The 21,146-nt window shown below is 37.2% G+C and overlaps 1 protein-coding gene across 1 annotated transcript in view; it reads right to left on the bottom strand.

Moving 5' to 3' along the window:
* The window catches only part of SUCLA2 (succinate-CoA ligase ADP-forming subunit beta), a 40,058-nt gene extending 19,138 nt beyond the window's left edge, over nt 1-20,920 (bottom strand). Inside the window, exons 1-5 of the mRNA XM_001489977.7 lie at nt 20,656-20,920; nt 14,294-14,474; nt 7,579-7,678; nt 7,223-7,385; nt 2,502-2,630 (exon numbers count right to left, since the gene is read on the bottom strand). Coding sequence (XP_001490027.4) covers nt 2,502-2,630; nt 7,223-7,385; nt 7,579-7,678; nt 14,294-14,474; nt 20,656-20,745 — 663 coding nt within the window. The 5' untranslated portion in view covers nt 20,746-20,920. The remainder of the gene's footprint in view (nt 1-2,501; nt 2,631-7,222; nt 7,386-7,578; nt 7,679-14,293; nt 14,475-20,655) is intronic.
* Nucleotides 20,921-21,146: the final 226 nt, after the last annotated feature.

Raw genomic sequence — 21,146 nt, 5'->3', positions numbered from 1 at the left:
TAATCACTGAAGTAGCAGCTACTATTATAAATGGTTAAAAAAAACTTTTTATTCAAAATTCTTACACGGCAGGTAGTATGCACACTTTACAAACAAGAAAGAGATTCAGAGAGGGCAGGTGACTTGCCATTCACCTAGATTCCAGTTCTAGTGTTTATTCCATAGCCTCCATACTGCCTCCAAACCTTATGGTCAACTTAAACCAGAAGAAGAGGCTTCTATTTCATTAAACTACATATGAAGGGTGGACTGACAATCCCAATGGTCCAAACAATCGCCAAAATATTAAATGACCCTGTTTTACCTTTTAGGTAATTTACGAAGAGTGTCTAGCAAGCAGCGAGGACACATGAAGTTAACAAGTATTATCCCCTTCATTCAAAAATCTACTGAGCACCTAATATATGCAGTGTGCTAGGCCCAAAAGACACAGGTACTTAAGCTTCTAATCTAGTCGAGTAGTTCACAGTCTTGAGCAGAGATTCTTAACTAGCTATACCTGTAGAGCTTTTTAAAATATATATATACCAAGATCCCAATGCAGAAGTTCTGGTTCACAAGTTCTATAGTGGACCAAGCATCCATAATTTTTAAAATCCCATAAGCAATCCTGAACCACTGGTACAGAAGTGACATGTCTGTATGTTTATTCTAACTGCTGCCACTGCTCAGGAGCACTACGGAGGGAGTTTTTTTCCTCTTTTCCAACTGCTATCTAAGGCTGTAATACATGTGACTTTCAATAACAGAAATCTTAAATTATTTAAGGGTGAACATGATTTTTGCAAAGTCAGATGCTAATGCATCAAGTGGACAATAAAGCTAAGAAATGCCATTTTTGGTTAAGACATTTCAAATAAATAATAAGAAGAAATAAAGTACTATTTCATTAAGAAAGATTTTCACCAGGTCACAATTCACTGTTTTAGATTCAAACGTGAGAATTGCAACATAATTCTGATCAACCTCGTATGACATTAATTTGCCAAGCACTGTGCTAGATACTATTTCTGTTCATTGCTCAAAAAAGCTGTGATCTTAGATTATTCCTTCAAGTGCTCTTGTAAATCAAGTATTTTCTTTCTTATCTAAATTTTATCTCTCTAGTCATCACTCTCACATAACTACCTAATGAATCAAATCTCTGTCCCTTTAAACATTTATACCATTCACTTGGCTAAATAACTTGCTTCATGCTTTATCAGGGAAATTTCTCTATCTCCTTTAAACCTTTGTGCCAGTCAAAATTCCTGCCCTATTGTACTTCAATACCAAAAGCTTACTTTGACACAGTTTCCCACTAACAAAGGTTAATTTCATTCAAACTTTAACATCCAAACTTTTCTTTTAAAATGGGTCATTTATTTTTTATATTCAAACTAAACAATTTAATTCAATATCAGTATTGTAAACATTACCAAGCAACCCTCACAGGCTTGGTGGGTTGTTTCTGGGAGGGGGAGGCAGGCAGAACCGAAAGGAAAGGAAGAAGCACACAAGAAGGACAGTACAGAAAACTAGCAAAATTGCAGGCAAAATTTACTGTGTATGTGCATACACTGAAAGCCAACAACTTTCATCAGATTCTTAAAATTGTCCATAAACCTTCCCCTCAAAAAATAAAATCACTGATCTATCATAGGGATATGTAAGCCAGTGTCCCTACCATTCCACACAATTTACAGGAAATAAAGGGGAGAGAGAGAAGATGCCATCATGGGGATGTAAAATTCAGACTATGAAAAACAATAAAGAATAATCACCCCAGTTCTTCAACAGATGAAAGGAAAAGGATGGAGAGTGAGGGAAAGGAAACCTATAAATTAGAAAAAGACCTACGAGACATATTAACCAATAGTAATGAAGGACCTTATATGGATCCCATCTCAAACTGTAAAAGAAAAAAGACTTGAGGGGCCGGCACAGTGGCGCAGCAGTCAAGTTCGCAGGTTCCACTTCAGCAGCCTGGGGTTCGCCAGTTGGGATCCCGGGTGCAGACATGGCACTGCTTGGCACGCCATGCTGTGGCAGGCATCCCCCATATAAAGTAGAGGAAGATGGGCACGGATGTTAGCTCAGGGCCAGGCTTCCTCAGCAAAAAAGAGGAGGACTGGCAGTAGTTAGCTCAATGCTAATCTTCCTCAAAAAAAAAAGAAAAGAAAAAAATACTTGAGACAATTAGAGATTTTAAATGACTGGGTAAGTGATAATATTAAGGAATTATTGTTAATTTTACTAGGCATGGCAATGGTAGAGTGGCTCTTTTAAAAGAATCTTTATCTTTTAAGGATACATATTGAAATATTTATGGAGGATATGAAGAATAATATTGTAGATACTTCTAAAAGTTTCCATTTCAAACAGATATTAACATGCCTTGACACTCAAAAAACTTTTTTGGAAGTTTTATCAATCACTTCACTTGTACAAAGTTAATTCTCTTTCTTTAAGTACTACAATTATCCAATCAAATGCTAGACATTTTTCGGAATACAGCATACCCGGACAGCTTGTTCCTTTTTGATGCCTTCTACGATATCAATAGGTTCTTTAACTATGGCCTCAGGAGTCTCAGCTGCAACATCTTCAATGTTGACACCACCTTGAGAACTTCCTATTAATACAGGACCCTAGCAGGAGAGGAAACAGCCAAAATGTCTAGATTTTATTTTGGACCCATCAATAAAATTTTAAAACCTACTTGTGCCCACTATCAGACTTACTCATCTATCACTCCCCATTCCTATTTTAAAATTTCCTTGAGAATTTATTCTTATATCTCCTGCACAGTACCCCCTTATAAATGCTGAACTGAAATGATGGAAAAGAAATGAAAAGGAAGACAATGGCTAACCTGTGAAGAAAAAAGATTTAAAAAATACACAAAACTTACACCAAATAAGTTAATATAAGCATATATACATATATATGAAACATAATCTATGCATTTTTCATAAGAACTGAAGGGACAGTAAAGGATTGTTTAAATAACATCAGAAAATCAAAAAATATATTACTCACATTTAAAAGGGAAAGTCTATAAGCTTTTATAAGCTTATAAGGTTTTATAAGCTCTAGCCCTATAGCAAGTTAGTAAAAAAGAAAGCTACCTACCTTGAAAGAATAGCCCTGGCTATTATCATGAACAATATAAAGAAGTAAGATATAAACACTAAATAACTAAGTTATTAACTTTTAAGTCCCTAAAATAAATCAAGAAAAAAAATTACAGCAAATTATGTAATAGATCTGCTAATTTATGCACAAAACTGGAAACAATCCTAACATGCAAAAACAAAGAAACGGTAAAACGGTATTACTAAAGATGATATAATGACATAAGAAAATGATCTCAGTAGTGTTATGTGGGAAAACAATGATATAAAACCCTAGATTCTATTCTGAATTGTGTTTGTTTTTTATAAGTATGTTTAAATGTGCACCCACCCACTATTCAAACAGAAAAAAGATGAGAAATAAAACATTAAATGTTAAGACTTTTGTTATTTTATGCATCACTAGTTTCCAAAAAAATTTTTTTCAAATGAACTATTCTTAATCCAAAAAGAAAGGTATGACTTCCACAAAAAAAGAAAAAAAACCCAAAAGACTAATTTCACTTTTCTATCCCAGCACCTAGTGTTTCAATAACAAACTCATTTCAAGGTATAATGTAAAGGAATAGTATTCACTCTATTTGGAGAACAAAATAATCTTTCAAATCCTCAAAATAAAGTAATAGCCAAAGGAAAAGAAAATCTATTAGTTTTTAAGAGAGGTAACTGTTATTTAGGCAAAAAATGGTTTAAAAAAAAAAGTAGTAACCTCCAAGGAGAAAAACTGGGTGGCTGACAAACAGGGGTGGGTGGGAGATTTATATTTCCCTGTACATATTTGTACCTTATAAGTTTTGTACTATGTGAGGAGATTTCAATATACATGTGTAAGAAAGAATACGGCTGGCCTTTGTCTCCGTTGTCTGGGAGGCAACCTCTAAACTCTCCACTACGTCTGAGAGTCCAGGCTAACGAGGTGACTCACAGGAGGCCCCTAGATAGTTAACGCAAAGAAGATGACTCAGGTGGATGCTGAGTGCACTGCAACACACATGCAAAATTTTTTTAATAAAGGAATTCAATGTGCCTTCTGAGACTTCCGAAGAGAATAGTAGCAAGCCTAAGTAAAGAGAAATGTTTGAAACTATAGTCTAATTTTTAGTTCCTCTATAAATTTCAAATGAAAAGGTATTCTTCATTTCCTCTCTAGTAAGGGAGTTCATAAGTTTTTACAAAGATTTAAAGTGAGGGGAGAAAACTCAGATTTAAGAAGAGCCTGTTCAACTACTGTCATGCTGCTGAACTAGAATATAGATAAATTAATCTATAGATAACCCCAAAATATAATTTTATTCAACATAAGAGGTAGAAACCAACAAACTTTTTAATTTAAAAAGTATCTAAACTTTTTATTTTAGTTTTTCTTTCCTTTTCTTTTTATATCTACTGATAAGAGAAATGAAGAGCCACATAAAAGGTAGCAGTACTGGGGGAAAAAAGATAATATTAAGTTATCACTAAAGTAACGATTAAGTCTTCAAGAGTTGGCTGCAAGTTAGAGAAAAGGCTAAAAATACATATGAAATAATAATACACAAAAGAAAGTGAATACCTCTCTTTGTACTAATTCCCTGACCAATAAGAAAGGAACCTCAAAATCGGTAGCTGGCAGGTAAGAAGAAAACTTACATGAGTAACTAGAGATCAGTTAAAACAGTGACTTACAGTTTTGCATTTGGTCTTGACTGCTGAATGAATAGCTGTTTCTGTTTAAACAATTTGGTTTTAACTTTTACATTTTAGTAATAAACTTTCAGAACAATTTAAGTTCTAGCAAATAGCGTAATTTCAAATAAATTAATAATGTTATTTTCACTTTCTAAACCTAAATTCCTCTTGTCTTGTCTGTCTTGCAAAAGGTTTCTGCCTTAAAATAGATTTGAATTTAAACTTATATGACAAAGCAACCACTTAATAAAATAAAGACCTCTTTGAAAAAATAAAAGTATGGAAAATAAAATTTGGAATTCTTCCAGCACATTTTATATCTACTATTCCAGGCAAAGCAAAAAACTGACACAGTTAAACGTACAAGTCACTTGAATGTAATGTTTTACTAGAAAAATAAATTAAAGTAGCAAATGTGATTTGTTAAATTAGATTTGTCTCAGCCCAAAAGTACCCAACAGGCGCTGGGCAAATGTTAAGAAATCTGATTTTTAAAAAGTGCCAAAACAGAGAGTAGATACTTAAATTGATTTTCTGGCCCACCAAGCCTACGGCAGATAACCACCCGGGCTTCCTGTGACACCTGCTAAAGAAGACCAGCAGAGCCTATAATCTATCTCCTAAAAACAAGCAACAGAAGCAATTTTTAATGATCAATTAACTCTTATGCATAGGACTGTAATTCAATCAAAAATGCTCTTTTCTTTTTAATTTAAACAGCTGATTGATTATTATTTAATAGAGACGTGTCCACAGGGATTCCCAAAAAAGTTTACTATACCCTAAAAAGTAACACCAACCAACTCCACATTGGCCTAAGGTGATAACATCAAAGAACACTATAATGTCTTTGGCCAAATGGTTTTATTAGTACGATAGAATTTTTAGTCTGAATTATTACAACTATGTATTACTTTTGCAAATGAAATAAAAACATTTTTTCCTTAATGAAATTCAAATAGTTCTCTGAAAATTCAAGTTCTTATAATGAACTCAAACTTGATCCTTTTCCCTAATGCTTTGACATATCTTTAATAAAATATATTCAATGTGTTATGGTTGTATCTTTAATAACACACATCCAGTTTGCTACATTTACTCCAATCAAGATGAGCTACTCTGAATGAGCAACATTACAGGACTCAAATCGTCCAGGCATATAAACCTTGTTTCTGGCTATAACAAAAAGTAAAAACATGATAACTGACAAAATGATAGATGTTGATATACAACATCAATGAAAAGGAAAAGAAAATGTAGTTAAAATAAGTGAATTTGTAAAATATAATTTTTGCAAATGTGTGTAATATATAGTGTAATATATAAGGTTACTGTCATGGGATTTCTAAAGCAACCTACTGACTTCTACCATACAGACAAACCTATAGAGGTAAAAACATCACTTACGAATAAAACAACGCTTTTTTAATCGTAGATCCTGAGTGGGTTTTTACTACCATCTAGTGTTATACCTTAAGAAATACTTTCTTACAAAAATTAAAAGTTACAAAAGACACTTTATATTATCACTCAAATATTACTAGGAGATTTAACTAACTGTAGGAAAAAAAAATCACAATACAGAAAATAGCTATTTCTTAAAAAGCTGTTTTACATAAGAAAACTCTTTTCTTGACCCTTAGAATTTCTGTTACATTACTAATTGTGTAATTAGTAATATTCTACATCAAATCCTTACCAGGGCTTCAAAATATGTACCCAGCTTGCTTCAAGACGATCTAGTTACCACACAGGTTCAGCTCATAAAACTTAACCAATGCACTCAAACAGCCAGATAATTATACTATAAAATGATTATCAATTCTTTCTCCAAGCACCAGGTCTCTGAAAGGATTTTCTCTTTACTTGATGCCTTTAGTCCACTGCTAGCATTTGAGGTTTCACGGAGGAGAGCAGAGCTGGGATTATGCTCTTTAGAATCATACTGTTTGCTATTGAATGTCACTCTTCAACTTACCAAGTACTAAATTATCTACTGAAATAACTCCAAACTATAAAAAATACCAAGAGGTTGAAAAAGAAAAAGATGAAGCCAGGGATACACATTCTTAGTGGGTTCAGAGACTTTCTCTGGTTAGAATATTTTACTCTGCTAGAAATTTTTTTCTCAGTCTATGGAATTTAGAGATGAATCTGAGATGATTGAAGCTGCTCTTAGCAAATTAACTATTTGGAAATCCTGTGGATTTTATTCCAGCAGGATTTTGCCTATAGCTTTTTTTAACCACAATACTATATTTCAATGGCATTAACTACACTGTTTCGTAAATTAAACAAAAATATTGTGCTCATGACATATAAAAATAGATTATGCATCGTACCATTTTAATCTTTCCCACACAAAGAGAAATAATAATCACTTTTGAAACTGAATATAATAAATTCATCCTAAATGTACCATGTCTACAATTACTCACTTGAAATGACCTTTCCATTGTTATTGCAAAGTAGTATTCTCTCCTGGGATATCTTCGCTCACAAACCAATACTTGATTGCATATTCTGCCCTTTTCCCCTGTTTGCTTGGTAAACAACTTTTTCCCAATCATTTGCGAGGAAACAGCTTTTGCTTCTTCTGGACTGAAATGAGAAAAAGAACTCAAAATTATTCTCTCCTCCAATTGAGAAAAACATAAGCACATGATAGTTAAAATCTTATCTCATATAATATTAGCTTCAATACTTTCATCAATTCAATAATAAGGGGCATCTTTTACAATATGGTTTTTACTTTTAATAATGATGATTTTTCCTTAAAAAAAACATGACTTACGAGAAAACTATCTTCACTCCTCCTTTGAGGCCACTTTCAAATGTTCCTTTTCCTCTACCACCAGCTAAAACCTGTGCCTTTATCACAACATCTTTTGACCCTAGAAGAATAACACTGCTATTAGATAAGAAGCACGGAGCAGGAGCAAGAAACAAGACACAATATTTTGTTACTAAGCATACATATTAAGCAGTGTTATTAAATGTAAAGTCTCATTTATCCACAATGTTAAAAAAATGAGGCATTCCATGTATATAGATTTTCTAGATTAGAACTCTATAGCATTTACCATCTAACGATCCACAACTTAAAAAGATCAGTCATTCACATTAAACCATTTCTTAAAGTGAAAATACTTGTACCTTTCCTTGACACTTCAAATATCTAGCACTTTGGAAGGTATTAAAAGTACAAAATTGAGACTCAAATGTCTTCCTAAGACTTCCCTTCCTTTCTATTGACATGCAAACTTGTTATTCTGTGAAAATTTGCCATAAATGCTACTTTGAGCAGAAATATACCATGACTTGAGGGGAAAGCGCCAACACTGCTATCAATTTACATTGTCCCAGTGACAGAAAGCCCTGTCAATATACATTCTTGAGCTGTTGTGAGGAGTACTATCAGGAGTTAAGGTATGTTTATCAAAAGATTCCAGAATGTTATGCTTATAAGTCTTACAAAGAATTATTTAATAAAGACTCTGAATTTTTCTTCTTTAACACATAGAACTGGTCTCTCTTCTTCTCCTTTCTAATTTGCTCAAAAAAATCAGCAAACTAGCTGTTTAGCCTAGGTACTACTCATCGTTCACGATCCAGGGCAATACCTCTTAGAGGGCATTCTCTGTCTCCCCAGACAGGCAGAATGTCAGAGCCTCCTCACTCTGCTTCTCAGGGCATTTTGCCCATAGTAGCAGTGCAACAGTAATATTACATAATGGCAAAATAACCTCTGAGGTCAGGGTTAAGGGCCTTGTCTTATTCCTGTATCCCTAGCACAAAGCAGTCCCCGGAATATAACAACCACTCCATAAACATATAGTTGAACAGGCTGAAGATGGGAAGTCTACTATTGGGGAAAAGTCATCCCCTAATGCACATACCAAGCTGAATGAGAGGGGACTCCCACCTAATCAAGGAGGTAACAAATGTAGCTTGTAATCAATAAGAAATGACCTAAAATTTACACTTAAACAATTATTACAAAAGAATGTTTAGAAAATTAATGATGCAGGTGGCTGGCCCAGTGGCACAGCGGTTAAGTTCGCACATTCCACTTCGGCGGCCCGGGGTTTGCCAGTTAGGATGCTGGGTGTGGACATGGCACTGCTTGGCATGCCATGCTGTGATAGGCGACCCACACACAAAGTAGAGGAAGATGGGCATGGATGTTAGCTCAGGGCCAGTCTTCCTCAGCAAAAAGAGGAGGATTGGCAGCAGATGTCAGCTCAGGGCTAATCTTCCTCAAAAATAAAAAGAACGAATGGAGAAAATTAATAATGCAAATGAGTCTACACTGGGAATGGAGACTTCCACTTAAGTCAGAAGATGGCCTTATGCCCAGGTCAAATTTTAAAAAGAACTCTTTCTCATGCCCCACATTCATTCGATCAGGAAATCACATTAGTTCTATCTTCAAAATCAATGCAGAGAAGCTTGACCATTCCTCATCACTTCCAGTTTGGACCCTGGCCCCAGCCACCATTATATCTCACCTAGATTACCCTTGCCTCTGACAGAATATTCTCAAACCAGTAGCCAAAGTGAGCACATCACTTCTCTACTGAAAACTGCACTGAATGTCCTTTTCACTCAGAGTAAAGGCCACAGTCCCACAGTGGGCGACAAGGCCCTATAAAATCCTCCCAGCACCCTTACCCTTTGCATCTCCTAAGCCCCTCTCACTGCTCACTCCTCTCCAGCTACGCTAGTCTCCACTGTTCCTGGGCATGCCCCTGCCTTCAGGACTTGGCTCTAATCCTCCCTCTGCCTGGAATAGTCTTTATCCAGGTATCCATTTGGAAACAGTCTTCATTCTGTTCAAGATTTCTTTAAATCTCGCTTTGTCCACGAGGCTTACTCCAATCACCCTACTTAATACTACAGCCTGCCCACCTGTGACCAATCCCCCTTACCCTGCTCTACTTTTTTTTCCATAGAAGTCAACACCTTCAATCATAATATGTAATTTCTCATGTTTATCGTTTGTTTGCCTCCCTCACTAGAATATAGTTCCAGGAGGGCAGAATCTTTGTTGTGTTCACTGATGTTTACAAGCTCCGGGGAGGATTCCTAGCATATGTTTCCTGCATGCTGAATAAAAAAACATTTAAGAATGCAGAGAATTCTTATAAATCTAGATTTTGTGCTGCTCTTGAAAAAACTCAGAACTGGAAATACTGGGCTCTGCAACTAGAGCTGATTAGAAGTGCCTTGTCTCCACAAGACACTCTTTTCAATTTGCCACAGTCCTCACCATTCCCAAGTGTAACAACTAATATTAGATGAAAATTACAGAAAACTTAGAAATTAGAAATTTCCTTAAAACAAACAATAATTTTCTTATGGAGAATACAACAGGTAGCCTAAGGGACTATGGCAAATTAGAGAATTTGTACCAAGACTAAATGGAACAGCCACTAGCCATTTTATCTGTTTCTGGTTACCCACCAAGTCATGACTTTCTAGCACTTGAGAAATATTCATTTATATCTAAAGACGATAACTGTAATCCAAACAGTGTACACGTAACATTAAAATGGTCAATAGTTAAACTGGTGCTTTGCAGGACTAAATTCAAACATTCCTACTGATTAAACTGGGAACTTAACATACTAACCTATTAAGTAAGAGTAATGAAGCTCTACTTCTTCAAAAACATTTTACAAGACAGGCTATTCCCCCAGAGTATCAATTTCCTTTCTTTAGGAATATAAACTCCTTAAGGGCAGAGACGATTCTTCAAAAGTTCCTTCTAAAAAAAAAGCCCTTCACAACAAAAGAAAAGCTAAAAAAAAAATTTAATACATACAGCTTCATCAACTATCAAGACGAGAAGAAAGATTAGAAGTCTGAGGACAACTGATTGAAACAAAGACTTTATTCAATTCCATTAATTCATTCAACTGTTACATCTATACACCAGACACCGTGCTGGAGCTGCAGACACAACAATGAGCAAAGAACACCTAACTTGCCCTCACAGAGCTTACAGTCTTAGTAGATTTGGCCCTTTGGTCTAGTCAGACAAGATCTTTTATGGATTCCAAGATTGCCTTTAAAATGTTTTCACCATCCCTCCTAGCTTTAGTCATCCACAAATGTTTTAAGCATTCTTTGTACACAGTCATGTAACAAAACATTGGAAAGAAGAAAAAAGAAAGTAAAGTCCTATTGTATGCCATTAGAAATCTCCCTCTTGACTGACATTCATTAATTGGCACCTTTTGCATATCTATTTAACCAGACAGAAATTCCACCTTAACTATACCAGAATCCAAACTACATTTCTACAATCAATAGGGAAATTATAAGAACTCTGCCAAATGCCTTACAGAAAGCATATTTCCTTGGACTACTAACTTTAAGAAAGAGATGGCAATCTGCTCTAAGAGCTGACCCCGAATTACAACTATTTCATTCCTCTGTGCTTAACAACCATCCCTTTGATAATCCATTCCAGAAATTTCTCTGTGATATTCAAGCTCACCAACCTTCATTTTGCAGTCTTTAAAAATTTTAGAATTACGTTTCTTTCCAATCTTTCTTCCACCCCTAACTCAATTATTTACAACTAACACTTGCCTCCAAGACAGCACTTCCCAACTTTTTTCATATCAAGACAGATGACAGAATTTGTAGGGAATCCTGGGAGAGGCCAGGGCTATTTCAGGAGGCTCATCAGCGGTAGGACTCAGTGGGTGCAGTCCCCATGCTAACCCAGTTTCTACTACCACCCACAGGACTAAGGGGAAGCAATAGTTTGGCACACTTGTAATGCATTTATGCCCTTGTATATCTGTTGGTAAGGTAAGAGTTTTTTATAAATGGGAATTAGCATCTTGTGAATTTTGCAGTAACTCAAGGAGCAAAAATCACCCTGAGGTAGCCAAAATCAGCATTGGGAATTGCTAGCTAAATGGATAGAACCAGGCGCATTTCTAAAGCACCTCATACCACACCTTGTGCAATTAGGTCCCATAATCAATATCTTCTGATATTAATGACTTGCCACAAAAGATAAAATTGTCCTCAATGTCTTCATAGTTGTTACTAAACATATCTTTTAAAAAGTAGATTTCCGCTGCTCTAGATTTAAAGGTCCTCATTAGTCTCTAATCCTGCTCCTATACTATAATCATCATTTGCAGTGTTCTTTCACAAGAACACACTTTCTAGATGAACAAGACGCCTTCTGTTCCAATGGGCTCAAAGTCAGAGCTGCCTACCTGCTCCTTACTACTTATAAGTCCTGGTCCCAGAGGACTTGCTAGAAATAACCACAGTTATAGTATATGTTGCACATAACTACTCTTTCTTCCAAAGCTAAGGATCATTAAAGATTTTTACACAGTGAAGAAATCAGGAAATTGGCATCCAAACAAATCCTACTCATTTTATGAAAGTTTCTACACAAATTATTTTTTCTCACAAAACAATGAAATTTGACTAAAGGAGAAAATATGTGAAAAATTAACTAAAAACCAATTATAATAATTTGGGGATAGAAAAATAGCATTTACTGACTTCATTATATATAAACGAGGCCCTATTAACATCTGTATGGAACACATTTTATATCTTCAGCATTATTATAACAGAAAGACTTGGTAAACAAAAAAAAAGCATCACTCAAGAGATAAGACTAACAAAAATAAAAGAACAAAGTCAAAGGGTCAGAAATTCATCCTTAAGGAAAGAAGGGTAGAACAAGAAAAACTTATACTTTCTCAATTACATTTCCAAGTTTTCCTTCCTCCTTATAGCTGGGTCTTCTTTAGAAATTAATCTTTAGTTCATATAGGTAAGACTAAATTTCAAGGAGGTAGTTATTAAAAAGTACCTTTACAAGAAATACTACGTAAATACAAAATACAATCATGAGTTTTCTTTAAACCTTGACCCTTAAGAGCCTCTACTATATGGTGTTTCAAAGGTAAAAATTATGCACCTCTTTTACTATGTACAAGTCCAAACTACAGGTCACTATTAACTAACAAAAATTTCACTGAAATTAGTATGAACTTACACAAGGCTTTTTCTGAATAAAAAGAAGTTTGCTTATAATCTGAATAAAAAGAATTTCTTTCATTAACAAAAAGAAAAAACATAAATGAAAAATCATGCTTCCAAGTCAAGGAAGTCACGGTCATCTCATTCAAAAACATAGCTGATAATATATGACAATTTTCTCAACTTACACATGCCCTCACTTATGGAAGAAAAACCCACTGTAGAAACAAGTATAAACCAAGATGAAACTTTAAAAATTTTAAACATCTTTTTAAATATTCCATATCTTTCTTGAAAAATTAATAAAAGCTGTCTTCAAGACAGCACATCTAAAGCTCTATTAAACAAATGTATATACAAGAGAGATTGTGCTAACCTACATAAAATTGGTGGGATTTAAATACTCCTAAAAAGAAAATGCAGTGTATTCCTAGTACATTACTTATTTTCTATGTTTTCGTATTAAATCTTTAAGAATGTAACTTGAAACACACTTTCTAGAGTCAAAATTTATTTATTTTTCTTAAAGATTGGCACCCGAGCTAACAACTGTTGCCAATCTTCTTCCCCTCCCCCACCTTCTTCTTCTCCCCACAGCCCCCAGTACATAGTTGCACATACTCTAGTTGTGAGTGCCTCTGATTGTGCTATGTGGGACCCTGCCTCAGCATGGCCAGATGAGTGGTGCCATGTTCCCGCCCAGGAGCCAAACCAGTGACACCCTGGGCCACTGAAGCATAGTGTGCAAACTTAACCACTCAGCCACAGGGCTGGCCCCAAATTTATTTTTTAATTAAGAGACTAATATAAATTCAAATTAACAAAAGCTATTAAGGTTTCTGTTATCAATAAAAGAACCTCCTTGCAAAGAAGGGCAACTATGTAATTCACTTAACAAATATTAATATTTATTGATACCTAAGTGTCTAGGTACTCTTCCAGAATGCAGGCACTCTTCTAAGAGTTTGGGATAGATCAGTGAACAAAAGAAGACAAAGACACCCTGCTCTCATGGAGCTTACATTCTAGCACTCAACTTCTTTTTTTTCCCCTTTGGTTCCATATTTTTCATGTCAAAAAAAAAGGGAGAGGGATATTGGACCTCTCTTTACAACCACATAAACAGTGAAGATTTTCCTTCAGCAATTCCTTGAAGAATCATCACACCACCAGCCTTTCAAATTACAGAGTAGTAAACATAATTTCCTTCCTTATCATTACAGTCTAACTAAAAATAGGACTCCAGCTTCCTCATGCCAATAAGTGATTCTTAAATTACTAGCACTGTGGGAGCTCATAATAATCTCATAATAATTTTAGAATGTCAACAATCTTAAAGTTCAACCTTCCTCTTTAAGTAAATAAAATTTATTTTTTAAAAAACAAAGTAAAAGCTAAAAGTTGTTATTAAACCAAAAGTAAAGTTCACATCATTTCAGAATTCCCATGTCAAGGTGTCACAAGTTTTTTTAATTTAGTACCTAATTTTTTGGCAATTGCATAAGCTTCATCTGGTGACTTAGCCACGTGTCCTTTGGGAATGGAGACGCCAGCTTCTTGCAACAATTCCATACTCATGTATTCATGTAGTGAAAGACTCCTTTGCTGTTGCTGCTGTACTTGGAGTCCATGGTTGTTAAATAATCCAGAACTTCCCAGAACCTAGAGAAATTGGGGACATGTTTATGACAGTCATTTGGCAGTTATTCTTATTGAAAACACCTTCTCAAAATACTTTGTTTATCTAGAGTACTTGATTCTTCATGACTATAATAAAACTGCTAAATTAAATCTTCAAAATATAATATTCAGAGTACCTAAATTACAACATAAAGCTAAAAGCTAACCTTCCAGCTAAATATCAAATGTTATCCTTGTAGTTTTAACTATTTCCTCATCATCTCTAGTCTTCGTATTTCATTTGAGCTTTACTACCATGCCTCTAATGACCTACAGAGCATTTGTACCTCCATGCTAAATTCAACAAATCTGAAATCAATCTCATCTTTTCCAACAAACCAAAAATCCTTCCCAACTTTCTTCTCTTCACCATTCTTCCAACACCTAACAAACTGCCTGGCACTAGATATGGGATAATTGAATGAGATGGTATCATTACTCATTCATACACTCAAGACTCGAAATCCTGCTTCATCTGTAGTGCATGCTGTGTTGTGCTGTGCTGTCCAGATCCTCCCTTTAAGACCAGGGCATAAATAGACCCAGCTGCCAGGAGTATTGGCTGAAGACAGCTCTCAGCTGAGTTCTCTCATTGGCGCCTCCTTGCCCAAAGCCACACCTCCTTCCCATTGTCAGCCTGCATCCAATCACTGGTCAATGAGGGTTAAGGGAGGAATATAAAGACCTGGCACTTTACCCCAATTTGGGACAATTCAGAAGGACCATCCTAGTTGGAGGTCTCCCAAAGGAATGACAGAGGTCCTACCACAAGTGCATCACAGTTCTACTTCCCCCTCTACTCAATGATCTTTCCTTCACTCTCCCACAGGTATTGATCCAAAGATCACATTCCAGTAAACTTCCTCCATGAAACTTTCCATCTAATAGTCTGCAAACAACATCTCAGAGAAATGAACTGCAACGTCATCTTTAAGGCATTCCTTCTAAATGATTCCCTTAACTGATACCTCCTTTACAAACCCAGTTCAGGGGTTTGTCCTTCACAATTGAACTGCTAAGGCTTCCAGAAAGCATTGCCAACTACAAACTCTTCCCTTTTTCAATCTATGTAGAACATTCATTCACTCAATCAAATATTTATTGAGCACCTAGGCAGTGGAAATACAGCAGTGAACCCAACAAAATCCTTATACCTAAAGCTTACATTCTAATGCATGTTTGTTGGGGGGCAGGGTGTGCAGGGGGGGCCAGGACGACAGAGACAATAAGCAAACATAATACACCAGATTATGGTAAGAAGAGTAAAGAGAGAGAAAACAAAGGATAAGACGAAGTACTATTTTAGTGTTTTTTCCACTAAAATGTCCCTCAGTGGAGCAGAGTAAGAAATATTCTTTCAAAAAGAAATAAGTAGGAAAAAGAAATAAGACGTCCCTCCACCAGCTTCTAAGTCATAGCCAAAAGAGAAAGGTGTATGAGAGCTGGCTTTTCAGTTTCCTGTGGCAGGGCCACAACAATGAGAAGTGTTGAAGGAAAGATGAAGATCAGTAAGATCTCTGGCATCTATTAGTCCCAAAGCTCCACTAAGTTAGAACCTAGTCTTACCCCCTAACAACATGTAGAAACAACTCCCTCCCTTTTTCCAAACTCCTCAATCTGATCAACTTTATATGGCAAATTGTAAACAAATTAAGCATATGAAAGCCTTGAAAGATTGCACTGGAATCACACATTTAGGTGCTCTCCATTCATTTCCATTGTCTCCACAGAGACTGCAGAATATTGAAACATGTTTCATTTGAAACACACAACATCACAAGAACTGAATTTAAAGGAGTCTCATATAAACAGTCTGTTTCTTAAAGGGGGTTCATGAACCATTTGTATCAAAATTACCTAGGGTGCTTCTAAAATGCAGATTCGAGGGCCCCACTCTCATCTACAAAATTAGAATCTCTGGACTGGGCCTCAGGAAATCTGCATTTGTGACAAGTCATTCAGTTGATTCCTAAGTACACTACAGTTTGAAAACCACTAGTCTAACAAGTCAATCACACATGATAGCAACATATTTCTTATTCAACTGGTAAGCTAAAATCCTGGATAACATTTCACCTGGGTAGCTCAATTCCCTAATTTAGCGGCACCTTCCTATTAAGAGCCAGCAGCCTCCCAAACTTCAGTATACATCTACCTTCTGAAATCCCAGCAGAAATGGGTGCTTAGTCTAAAAAAGGCATATACAAGAATGTTCATAGCAGGCTTACTTATAATAGACAACAAATGGAAATGTCCCAAGTGCCCATCAACCGGAGAAGAGATAAACTGTAGTATATTAATATAACAGGATATTACAGAGCAATAACAAAAAAGAACTATTGCTCATACAACAATGGATTAATCTCACAAACACAATTTTAAGGGAAAGAAGCCTGTACAAGAATACATACTTATATGATTTCTTTTTATGTAGTTCAAAACCAGTCAAGATTAACATATGGTGATAGAAGTCAGAATTAGTAGTTACCTTGTGTTGGGGAATACTGACATGGAGAGAGTACACAGGTGCCTCTTGAGGGCTGAAAACACTGCATACCTTCATCCGAGTCATGGCTATACAGATGTATACATACATAAAAATCTAGCTACCCATTTAAGTTGTACACAAATTGTACACAGACTATGTATTTCACATAAATTGTACCTCAAAATAATAATAAAAATAAGGGGAGGGGAGTACCAGCATAAGCTTGGCAAAAATAGTCATACACTCAAACATTTTTTGAAGGCCTATATGCCAGACATTGTGCTAGGGACATTAAAAGAATAAGGCCGACTGGTCCCAGCCAGAGTTCGCAGACACGTATAAACAGCTGCACCACATAAAAGAGCAATCACAGTCACTAGATGGCACCTGATTAGCTGGATAGACCAGAGAAAACACCACAGAGGCCTGATCTTAGTTAAAAAAAAAAATCTAACAGCTATAAAGAAAAAATCTAACAGCTATAAAGCACACTCTGGGGACAACTGGGGAAATACGAATGTGAACTATATATTAGATATTAGTGTTATAGCAATGGTACATCTCCTAAATATAATACCTACATTCTGGTTATTTAATGGAATGTCCTTAGTCTCCAGAGACATATGCTGAAACACCTAGGGATGAAGTGCCACGATACCTACAACTTACTCTCAAATGGTTCAGCAAAAATAAACGAACGTAATTTTATAAACACCTGTGTATATAAATATATATGCATAAAATTTTTTAAAGATAAAGCAAATACAGAAAAGGTGAGATTTAGGTAAAGGCAATACAGGTGTTCACTGTACTTGTTGGAGTATTTCTATCAGTTTGAAATTTTTCCAAAAAAAGTTGAGGATAAACCCATGGTGCAAAATTCTAATTTTTATGATTTCTCTCAAATACCTGTATTTACAAAAAATTAGCAGTACTCACAAGGTATTGCTGATAGCTTTTATACCACTTTAAAGAGTTTTTAAAATTTGAAGTATTTTGATGATCCCTTCCCTGAACCACTAGAAGTCGTAATTTGAAATATCATCACTTTGAGTTATGCTGATAATGCAAATTCCTGCATAATCACAAGGATTCCCACATTTAAGTATTTATCCTTCTTGATATTATCACTGAGAAGATTCTTAGTGCCAAAAGATGCGGTATATATAAGGCCATGCATCACCTAACGACATTTAGGTCAACCACGGACCACATATACAATGACGGTCTCATAAGATCAGTACCATATAGCCTAGGTGTACAGCGGTAACCATCTAGGTTTGTGTAAGTACACACTGTGATGTTCGAACAACCACAAAATCACCTAAGGATGAATTTCTCACAATATATCCCCATCGTTAAGGAATGCACGACTGTATACGATGGAATATTACTCAGCCATATAAAAGAAGGAAATCTTACCATTTGTCACAACACGGATGGACCTAGAGGGTATTATGCTAAATAAATAACAGATGGTTATTAGACTTACTGTGGTGTTCATTTCGTAATATGTATAAATGTCAAATTACTATGTTGTACACCTGGAACTAACATAAACTTGTATGTCAACTCTACTTTAATTTAAAAAAAAGGCCACCAATTCCCGGCCAAATCCCTATACCACCACCCATCCAATCACATACCTAGTTTAAAAAAATACATATTCAGAAGTGGAAAAACAGAGTTACTGGGGAGTGCGATTCACAACAAACAAGAAACTACCTTAAATTATTTACTCTGCTCTTAACCTAAACTATTTTTATTAAATATACACTGGATGAAAGATACAGAGAAACTAGAAGAGGGTCAGAGAACCAAACAAAATGTTTAAGAAAATTTGCCAAACTCAATGTGTGATCTTGAACAAGATTCCCAAGACCCTGCACTTTTGTGTGCCCATCTAAGGGGTTAGACTAAGGTCCTTCCAAACTCTAAAGCTATATTACTTAAGGTAAGAGTGGAAGAGAAGATGTTTAAGACAATATAGTAGGTTAGCTTCATACGGAGAGACAAAGACTTTTAAAGGAATTTCCAAAAGTATAAAGACTATGATTAGGATGAAAACTAATCTGTTCACCAACTTCTTATTTCCTAAAAATCAGATAGCACCCTTTAAGACCCATAAGAAGGAAGTTCAAGGTTTGTAAACCAAACCTTTTTAACCTCCCTCTCATACAAAACCAAAAAAAAAAAGAATTAAAAAATATAATAAAATAAAAAGAAAGAAAAAGGCAGGGCCGGCCCGTGGCCGAGTGGTTAAGTTCACGAGCTCCTCGGAGACTCAGGGTTTGGCAGGTTTGGATACTGGGCAGGGACATGGCACCATTCATCAACCCACGCTGAGGGACATCCCACATAACACAACCAGAAGGACCTACAACTAGAATATACAGCTATGTACTGGGGGCAGTTTGGGAAGAAGAAAAAAAAAAAGATTGGCAACAGATGTTAGCTCATGTTAGACAATCTTTAAAAAAAAAAAAAGAAAAAGGGAAAAACATTAAAAACATACAAACTTTCACAACATGACAATTTGCTCCCGTTAGGAAGCAAACTCACAGAATTCACTACGTCTAGGTTGAAAGCATGAATAGCTTAAAAAAAAAAATCTAAATCAATTCATTTCTGGCACGTCTGAGGTTACTTAAGAATATAACCTAAAACTCTGGAATTGACTTATGAAGCCGATCACGCCATGCCACAAGTTTCTCGGTGTCCACGTTGGGGAGAACAGGCCAATTCTTCAGTTCTGGAAAAAGTGTAGAGCAGATTCAAGCACACAGGCTCTGGAGCCAGAGTTCTGAAATTAAACCTCAGCTTTGATGTTACCTGCTTCCTGTCCTAGCCCAAATTACTTGTTCTCCTAGCCACAGCTTCTTCATCAATGATGCGGATATTGACGGCTCCCTTACAGTGTTACTGAAAAGCCTAAGAAAAGACTACACGTAAAGCGCTTAGCACTGGCCCCAGCACACAGTAAACGCTCAAAAAACAAACAAAAACTGTGGCTATACGCTCTCCAGAAACGAGGTGATCCAGGAGATCATTTTCTTACTTCCTCAACTGGTAAGCTAGTAAGTAACATCGTATTACCACAATTTGTTAATTGTGTGAATACACAATTAGAACAAAAAGAACAGTACCCAGAAACGATGGAGAGGTGGGAAACTTCCCTGCCTCGTCCCAGAAAAGGCCGGTCAGCAAGCCCTGCTGCTCTAGCGCAGTCAGTCCCACCCATGACAGCTCCCAAAGCAGACAAAGTACGTCCGAAGGGCATTTCCCCCTCCTCAAAGAGGGGCCGGGGCCTGGGCGGACGCGGAAACGGCAGCGGACACTGCCCTGGCCCCCTCCCCTCCACCGAGCCCACCCTGGCTCCCCGCCGCCCCTCGGAAACCCGGTGACCAGCCGCAGCAGGGGCGCCGGAGCTCCCGCGGACTGAAGGCCGAGCAGAGCGGCCCCAACATGGGCCCGCTCGCAGTCCTGGCGGAGAGCACTCCCGGGCAAGCCGCCCGCGGGCCCGGCGGGACACCCCATGTCACCCAATGTCACCGACTCGAAGTGACCCCGAGCCTGGCCTCAGGGCCCCTCACACCTCGCCCACAGGAGCCAGGTCTCCCACCTCGCCCTTTCTCCCGCCGACCCTCGAAGCGATGGCGGGCTGGTCCGCAATACCTGGGCGGCGGCTCGCAGCGCTGTCCGAGGCTGGTGGCTCCTAAGGGTGGCGGCGACCAACAGCCGGCTGTAAAACATGGAGGCCGCCATTTCTGAGTCCGACCCCGTCCCCTGGGCGCCGCGCGCAGCCGCAGAAGCGCTAGACGGCCTGCGACGAAACAGCTCCCGGCGCGCTCACCGCTCCTGGCCCCACCCACTGGGGGCGGGGCCTTAGGTTAACTCCGCTGTTGGGAGTCGCCCTACGCTGGACAGGCAGAAATTGACTGACTCAAGAGAAGGCGGACGTGTTGGGTGTAGAGCAAAGCTACCTTTGCAACTGGACGCCGCAGCCTCAGTATCCGACTTACGGCCAGAAGCAACCTAAACATGACCTGGGGAGATGTAGTGGAAAAAGGACCAGCGCCGCCACCTATGTGATCTTAACTTCTCTGAGCCTCAGTTGCCTCATCTGTAAGATGGGGTTCACTCAAGAAATAAGTACTGGATGTCTG

This window comes from Equus caballus, chromosome 17, assembly GCF_041296265.1.
Source record: "Equus caballus isolate H_3958 breed thoroughbred chromosome 17, TB-T2T, whole genome shotgun sequence".
Lineage (NCBI taxonomy): Eukaryota > Metazoa > Chordata > Mammalia > Perissodactyla > Equidae > Equus > Equus caballus.
Note: the sequence above shows the minus strand (reverse complement) of the source record. Positions and strands in the feature narration are given on the sequence as shown.